Source organism: Rhinolophus sinicus, linkage group LG13 (assembly GCF_036562045.2).
Source record: "Rhinolophus sinicus isolate RSC01 linkage group LG13, ASM3656204v1, whole genome shotgun sequence".
Classification (NCBI taxonomy): Eukaryota; Metazoa; Chordata; class Mammalia; order Chiroptera; family Rhinolophidae; genus Rhinolophus; species Rhinolophus sinicus.
Window position 1 is genome coordinate 59,724,086 of NC_133762.1, and position 8,583 is coordinate 59,732,668.

At 53.6% G+C, this 8,583-nt stretch overlaps 1 protein-coding gene across 2 annotated transcripts; it reads right to left on the reverse strand.

Annotated features, from left to right (window-relative positions):
* Nucleotides 1-55: 55 nt before the first annotated feature.
* On the reverse strand, nucleotides 56-4,331 carry FOXA2 (forkhead box A2). 2 transcript variants are annotated; one of them, XM_019713454.2, is made up of 3 exons: nucleotides 4,091-4,331; nucleotides 3,046-3,115; nucleotides 56-2,021 (listed from the first exon to the last, which is right to left on the reverse strand). In XM_019713454.2, exons 2-3 carry the CDS (start codon nucleotides 3,112-3,114, stop codon nucleotides 717-719), a joined length of 1,374 nt encoding a protein of 457 aa, XP_019569013.1. In that variant the 5' UTR covers nucleotide 3,115; nucleotides 4,091-4,331; the 3' UTR covers nucleotides 56-716. The 2 variants fall into 2 exon arrangements, with proteins under 2 accessions (XP_019569013.1, XP_019569012.1); XM_019713453.2 differs by lacking the exon at nucleotides 4,091-4,331 and having other exon boundaries at nucleotides 3,046-3,262.
* Nucleotides 4,332-8,583: the final 4,252 nt, after the last annotated feature.

The window sequence follows — 8,583 nt, forward strand, 5'->3', positions numbered from 1 at the left end:
TTTTTTTAAGTCAGGCAAAGGAAAAAAAAAAAAAACATCTTGAAGATTCAAGGAATAAAACCGCCAATAACACTTTAATATAGATTTGTGGAACTCTGGTCCTTGCATCCAGAACACACATTTATAAGCCATAAATAAAGCACACAGAAACCATAAATTAATCAGACCCGAGACCTGGATTTCACCGTGTTAAGAATGAGAATGCATTTTTTTTCTTGGTCATTCACAACAGACCCTTACATAATTTTTTTTCTTTTTATACAATAATACAACTCTCTGATTCTCTGTTAAAACTACATGGTTTTATACTGAGTCACAAAAGTTTGTTGGATTTGTTTGTTTCTTTGTTTTGTTTTATAAAGTAAGACTTTCCTGCAACACAGCAATGGAGAACAACAAAATCAGAATTCCCAGATGCTACATTCCCAGATGTAGAAGCAGGCGTCTACAGTAGTGGAAACCGGGGGCTTTTTTTCTCTTTTTTCTATTTTACTGTTTATCTCCCCCCCGCCTTCCCTCCTTATATAGAATGATACATATCAGTGTGGCCCATCTGTTTGGGAGGGAAGAGCTACAGAGAGTAAGGGGAGACTGCTGTCCTCCGGTGAGGATGTAATGGATTTCTTCTTCCTTGCATCTCTCCAACACCCCTACCTCAAAGTCTCCCCCCACTTCCTCTCTTGTCCTTGTCCAGGGCTAGCCAGGCTGCAGCTGTCTTAAGAGGAGTTCATAATGGGCCGGGAGTACACCCCCTGGTAGTAGGAGGTGTCCGCGGCCAGGGGTGAGGCGTCCAGGCCCGCTTTGTTCGTGACTGGGCCCATGGCCAGACTTCCAGGCATAGGGGAACCATAGCCGGGATAGTGCATCACCTGTTCGTAGGCCTTGAGGTCCATTTTGTGGGGCTGGTGATGGGGGTGGCTATGGTGGTGCTGCTGCTCCGAGGACATGAGGTTGTTGATGGAGAAGGGGTGGTTGAAGGCGTAGTGGTGCTCCGGCTTAAGGTGGGCCTCGGGCGGCAGGCCCGGGTGATGGGGAGGGCCCAGCAGGTGGGCTGCGGCCTGCTGCTGCTGCCCAGGCGAGGGCGCCGGCTCCGGGGGACTCAGCGCTGAGGCTGGCGTCCCCTTCAGCTCCCCCAGCCCTCCTCGCTTGTGCTCCTGGCACGGAGAGGCGCTTGAATGGGGTGACTCGGTGCCCGTCGGAGTCTCAGAGGCCGGCCCGGAGCCCTCCCCGAGCTGACCCTGCGAGCCCTGAGCCCCGGCGGCCACTTTCTTTCCACCGCCTGTAGCGCCCGCAGCTTCCTTCAGAGCCAGCTGCTTCTCACACTTGAAGCGCTTCTGGCGGCGCAAGTAGCAGCCGTTCTCGAACATGTTGCCCGAGTCGGGGTGCAGGGTCCAGAAGGAGCCCTTGCCGGGCTTGTCGGGAGAGCGGGGCACCTTGAGGAAGCAGTCGTTGAAGGATAGCGAATGGCGGATAGAGTTCTGCCAGCGCTGCTGGTTCTGCCGGTAGAAGGGGAAGAGGTCCATGATCCACTGGTAGATCTCGCTCAGAGTCAGCATCTTGTTGGGGCTCTGCTGGATGGCCATGGTGATGAGCGAGATGTATGAGTAGGGTGGCTTGGCGTGCGTGTAGCTGCGCCGGTACGTCTTAGGGTCACGGGCGCGGCTCAGGCCCGCCTGCCCGTACATGGGGCTCATGGAGTTCATGTTGGCATAGGGGGCCAAGCCGCCCATGGCCCCCGGCGCCTGCCCCCCGAGCGGGCTCAGGCTCGGACTCAGGTGCGGCCCCATGCCCGCCACACCAGCCGCCCCGGCCGAGCTGCCCATACTCGCCATGGCGCCTGCCCCGGGGGACATGCCAGCCAGGGACGGGCTCATGCCCGCGCCAACGTACGACGACATGTTCATGGAGCCGGCGCTCATGTTACCCGAGCCGCTGCCCATGGCAGCCGCCGACATGCTCATGTAAGTGTTCATGCCGTTCATCCCCAGGCCGGCGTTCATGTTGCTCACGGAGGAGTAGCCCTGCGGACAGAGCCCGGGGACGGAGGCGCACATCGTTAACACCACGGCTTAAGGGCGTCCTGACCTCCCACCCACCGGGTCATCCCAGGCCCCCGCCTCCGGGCAGACCTTTGGGGAGTCCTTCCCTCACCTGGCCCCCAGCCCCAGACACCGACCCCTTTTCACCTAGAGTGTGCCATGATCGCCCTTTGGGGAGGTGGCGAGCAGGCTGCTGCTCTGTGCGTATGGCTGGTACCTAGCCCTTCTGCGCCTGGCTCATATTCTAAAACAGGAGTCCCTGGAGCACCCACAAGCCAGGCACCCCAAATGCATCTGCCCTCCCCAGAGTCTCCCCAAACTCTCCCGCCAGCATACCAGGTTGGCCCCGCGGCCCCAGACACCACCTCGACCTTAGCGAGCAACCTGTGGGACCCCACGCAAGGCCGCTCCGGGCGGCCTCAAGAGAAGACTGTCCCAGGGTCCTCTCTATTCAGTTTTTCTTCCGGGACCCCATCTTTGGCTCCGGGGGAACCGAAACCCAGTGCATGCTCTGAGTCTGAGGCCAGCCAGAGACACTGAATGGAGAGATAGGGAGGGGACCGCAAACTGAACTACGTACACGCGGCTGGGTTTTGCAGTCACAAACTTTCTCTTTGTCCGCTAGTCTTTGACTCTCTGCCTCTACCTCAGTCCCCAACTCCTGTCCACCTTCTTCTCTACAACTACCCACCCCCTCGCCGCCGACCTCCCACCCCTCCCCAGCCGCGCGCTGCCAAACATAACTCTGTTAGGATAGTGCGTGGCTCGGCCACGAAGAGGATTTGGAGGCGCCGCAAGTCAATATTTGATCACAAAGTTAATATTATCTCAAGGCTAACAGTGTGTCGTATAAAAAAGAGACCCATTTGAGTCAAAGGAGGGTGGAAAACGCGGCTGCCGAGAGCGGCTGGAGGTTGAGGGACGATGCGGGCAGGGATAGAACACGAGGTTGGGGAAAGAGCGAATACCGCCACCCCACGTCCCCCCGGAAAAGGCTAGTGCCTACCTCCGGTTCGGCATAGTAGCTGCTCCAGTCAGACGGCTCGTGCCCTTCCATCTTCACCGCTCCCAGCATACTGGAAGCCGAGTGCATGGCAGTTTAAAATTTAACAGCCACAACAAACGACCAGCAATCACCCCCACCCCCACCCTCTTAAAAAAAAAAAGTCAGCTAAGGCACCGTCCCCTCCCTCCCTCTCTCGCGCTCCCTCTCTCTCGGCTCCACTCCCTCTCTCTCCCCGGGCTGGCCCGAGGCGGTAGTTGGAAGTGGGCGGGAGGGGTGAGTCGCGGGAGGAGGGGGCCGAAAATTGGAGGTGGCCCAGACCGGAGCCCAGGTGCCCGCAGCGCCGGTCTCCCGATGCCACCGCGCTCGCGGGCTACCCGCTGGAGGCCGAGGATGGCAGTGCCGAGCTGCCCGGAGGCGGCGGGAAGCTCGCGGCGCGGGGGCAAGTGGGGGGTGGGGAGGTGGAGAGAAAGTGGAGAAGGAGGAGGAGGACTAGTAGGAGGAGGAAGAGGTGTGGACCGCGAGCGGACAAGTGCCGCAGTGACGTGAGCGGCTGGTGATATAGCGCGGCGCGCGGGCGCGGGCCTCCAATCCCCAGACCCCGGGCAGCCCATTTGAATAATCAGCTCACACCTAGGTGAGAGAGAGCAGCGGCCGGAGCCGCGCACCTGCCCTTCGGCTCCCACCGCTCCCGCGTGCGGTGCCGGGACTCGCGAACCTACAGAGTGGGCGCGCGGGATCCCGGGTACAGCCCTCTTTCCTTCAGCGTCCACTGGGAGCGCCCATGGGAGGAGGGCCCTGAGAGGAAGACACCCCGGGAGCTGCTTAGGGCTCTGACCCCCGCCCTGTCCCATAGCACTGGGCGCCTGGTGCACCCGTCCAGGGGCTCGTCGGGCCTTGGCGCCCCGTTCCCTCTGCAGAACTTCATAAAAGCCGCATTTATTTATTCCAGTTTCGTCACTCTCAGTGCTCATTCCTTGTCAAAACAACAAGACGGTGACAGAGCCAATTTGCAAAGCGCTGTCGTATTTAGAAAAACTGTACACACCTTTAACTCTCCCGCCGCTGCTCCTGGGAGGCCCCTGGCTGTTACAGTTAAGCCCCGCAGCGGCTCCGGAAGGCGCGGGGCGCGCCTGGTCCGGCCGCCCAGGCTTTTTGCCTTCTGGGAGCCTTCTGGGAGCCCGGCCTCCGGTGACGGACAGGGGCGCTGTCCCGCACCCCGCGCAGGGCGTATGCGGCCCCGCCAGCTGCAGCCGACGGTTGGGAGACTGCAATTTGTCTCTGACATTCAGGACGGCGTGTTTCAAGGTTAATTTTCAGTCAAAACCAAGCTCCAAGGTGCTCACAGCATTTCGTAACTAAAACAAACAGGGCAGGAGGTGGGGGGTGAGGCGGGAGGAGAGAGAATGAAGGAATCAATACAGGGCACATGGAATCACTTCAGGAGGGTCTCTGTCCTCTGTGCTTTCCTGAGGGGCTGTTTTATAAGAATTAGAAACCCCAGCAACCATATACTTCCTTTACATTTTCGCTCCAGCTTCTGGGTTCAAATTATCATCTGTCTTGAGCCAGCTCCAAGACCCCAGGGAACCTAGATTTGGGAGGGGGTGGTATTACAGGTGTTTGGATGTGGACACCCTCTCTGGGATTTAAAAACCCAGCTCCGCAGTGGGGATCCAGCCCTGCGCCTTCCACCTCAGAGATAGAGAAAAACTAGGAAATCGTGGACACCTGGCCCAGTTCTCCAGAGTTGTGTGCAACGGTGGCAGAAGACAGGTGAGATGGCAGGCCGGGAGCTGAGCAATAGGAACACAAGAATTGGGTGAGGTTCAGGCTAGAAGGCAAGCAAGAAGGAGCAGTAGATGTAAGGGACTCCCACCCCTTCCCTCTGCCCCAGGTCTCTCAGGCCCTGCATCGCTTTGAATCAAAGATGCAGCCGCTGGCCGCGCCCGTTGCGCTGAAACGCGGCGGATGGTTTGACCATACTGAAGGTATTAATGAACCCGCTGAGCAAGTGCTAGGGCAGGATTCGCCAAGGTCTGCCTTGCCCCGAAGACCTGCGTAGCGCCGAGAGCTCCTAGGAGGGGCAGGCCGAACCCGTGCATCCGGGAAGTGTGTCGTGGGGTGTATGTATACGTGTAGGTGTGCACAGAGAAGTCAAAGGGACCAGCATCTATCACAGGGTCCGAAGGGCTTGGGAAAGAAGGGCGAGCACTGGCGCTCAAAAGCTGAGTTGCCTGTTTTTCAAACCTTTCTGCGCAGGCCTAGAGCAGAAAGGCGAGCGCGCGCGCACACCTACACACACTCACAACACATCATCAATCCTCTTCCTCCTCCCCACAGGGTGCTTTTCACATGTAGTAGAGAAAAAAACGCCAAACAAATAAACAAACTCCGCGAAACAACGACAAAACAGCTTTCTGGTGCTTGGAATTGAAAACTCAAAAGAATGTGGTGTGTGCATGTGTGTGTGTGTGTCCATTCCCCTTTCTCTTTTAGCTCCTGGTCAAAATACGATTCTAGAAATCATTCCTTGAACAAAAAGAAGAGCGGGGCCGGGAGAGGAGGTCCGCGGGAGGAAGAGACGCTACCTTCCTAAAGAGCGGACCTCGCGCAAGTTCCCATACCTTTAGGTGGCTGTCATCCGCTGGAAGCCAGGAGCGCTCCGCAGCAGCTTCCGCAGTGACAGGGCGCCCCCTGTCGGCAGCGTGGCCGTTGAGACCCACCCGAGCCCTCATTTCCCCTCGCGCTCCTCACCCGGCAACCCCGGCACCTCCTCCCGGCCTCTCCGAATCTCCCCGAAATTGCCTCCAGGGGGCTTGGCATTTTTTTGGGAGTCCCGGAAGTTCTGGACAAACGCAAATCGGCCTTCTTCCCCCCCCTCCCCCCCCCCGGAGGTGCGGAGGGCTCGGTTACGGTTGGGCTTCGTGTGACACAGCCTGAAGTCCCGGACGTTTCCTGCGCGCCGACCCCGGGAGTGAAGGCGAGCAGCGGGCACCGGGGCACCAGGGGCTGTGAAGGAAACAGGGACGTTCACCTAGTTTCGTGTTCACTTTCCTTCCCCAGTGCGGAGGTTTTTGGAGGCGCTACCTCCCTACACACTCCTGGTCCTTCTGGGCATCTTCGGTTTCTAAACGTTTATTCAGAGCGCCTGGCACGACAGCCTCAGGCTGGAATGCTGTAAATTGCTCCTGGAGCTTCTCTCCAGGAAAAAGTTCGCGGGTAACTCGGGCTGAAAATTGATATTTTTCCGGATCCCTCTTTAGTTTAAACCCACCTAGGACTGAGGACCACAAAGCTTTCCTTGGCCTATGTCCCCCTTCTCTTTCTTTTCGTTGGGTGCTGCTCCGATTCCTTCTAAAGCCACCTTATAACCGACGACTATGCTTGGGGTTAGCGCGCTGTTTTGATTCTGGATGCTGCCCCAGTGGATTTGACCTGGACTCAAATCTAGGCCTCCTCTATTCTTCGTGGGAAGAGGACGCTACGATCCAGCATCCCCTAGCAAAACTCCTACCTCCCAGAGCCCTCGGTCATATGAAACTAGTGCCGGGAAGGGGACATCAATAAACAGAACTCAACTTCCCTAAGCAATAACCCATCAAATACCCAAGGTGGGGGGAGCTGCATTTGGCTGATCAATATTCCAATTCCTGAAGCCCTTCAGAGAGTACAACTCTAGGACAGGCCTTGCTTCAGGGCGTGATCAGGCAGGTCTGCAGGTGAGGTTAAGGCAGAGGTGACTTGGCAAAGGTCTTGTGAAAATACACATTCCGATTTCAAATACACGTTTGGGTTGGCAGAAATCAGAGGCCCACACCTTCCTATTCAAAGGGTGGAATTTTCAGGGTGAATCCCAAGTTTCAATAAAGAAAAGACATATACTTGTATCGAAGGTTATAATCAACATTTCACTTTCTGTGGGTGGGTTGTTATTTTTGAATTCCATTTGAAAAAATAAGGGTATTAAAAGTAGTCTATTTGGCACTGAGCATACCTTCAGATACTCTTTTGCTGGCTTTCATAGTTCTTGGATGGCTAAAACACTAGTTATTTATCGAGAGGGCGTGTCTTATCAAAGGAGATTTATGGGAAAGACTGCAGCAGGAAAGATTCAGCATGTCACAGTCTTCTGAAAAAACACTGGAAAGTGCTGACAAAAGTGGGGGCAAAGCAAGATACAACATTGTAAGTGTAATACACAATGCACTTGCGTACAATCTACCTTTCCTGGGCAAGAGTCACAGGAAAATATGGAAAATAAGTAATAATAAATGATAAAATAAAATCAATACAATGCTAATAACCCTGATTGTGTTCGGGTGGTAGAATTATATCTTCAAGCTACGTTTCCCCCCCACAGTATAGTGGTATCAATTTATATCATTATTATTTTATTACATTTTTTATTATTTAATGGGGAAATATGTAATAAGAATATTAGACCCGATGTCATGGAAACTTTAGCAAAATAACTTGTACAGATATTCATTCTCAAACTTGAAAGGAGATAACGGAAGCCACCATTCAACAGATCAAGGGTATGACTTTTGAAAAACAGTGTTTTTTCTTACCTGTGTCAGAAGGTGGACTGTGCTCTTTCTTGAGGGAGGAAAGGGAGTGATATTTATTCCAGCCACAAATGGTGATTTCCTAACATGGTGCAGGGGGAAAAGGGAGACTCTGTCCTCAGGATACTGTCAGGAGGAATTTGGCACTCAGATCTTTCTCTGTACACACAGAATTAGATAGCTGTTTGGAAGGTTGGGTGTAGATATGGACTGTTCATCTTTTATAGACTTTCTCATGGTTGGGTTGACTCCTCTCCCATCTGTGTGGGTCTGTGGGGAGGGCAGTGCTCTGCTCTGTCCACTCAGGTCCAGGGTTTGACAAATATTTCTGATATACACTTGACATGCTGTCCACAATTCTTGAGTTTTTAAGCACATTTCTGGTATGTGGGACAATTACAGCAGGTAATTAAAATAATTGGAAGAGATAAAAATAAAGAAACAGCAACTTTCAGTAGCAATAATAAGGTGTCAGTGTGAGAACAAACTGCCCTTTCAGGGATGCCTAAATTAGATGCATCTGCATTTGTTCCCCTTAGAACTATTTAATACATTTGGATATTATTCTTGGAGGAAATTCCTCCAAAGAAGGCAAGCAGTAAACTTCATCTAAAAGAGGAGCAGTAGAGTCAGTCACAGACCTGTAGAATCAGGCCACCAGCATTCCTTCTTAGGAACCCTTTGCCTTACACAGGGAGATAATTTTGAAACAGCCCCATTAGATCTGTGAGCCACTGCTTACTTACTTGGATAAACAAACATCCAAGTAAGCAGTCCCTACGGACTTCTTAGTTTCAATAAGTATGAAAGGATGAAGCATCTGACAGATGTGGAGATCACAAAGAATTTACCCAGGCTTGGATTTTGAGTCTTATACTTAATGAAGTAGTTCTTTGCTTCTTGTTTCCATCTCAAAGTGATGTTGGGGGCGGGGTGAGGCTCTGTGTAAATAAAATAATAATATATAACT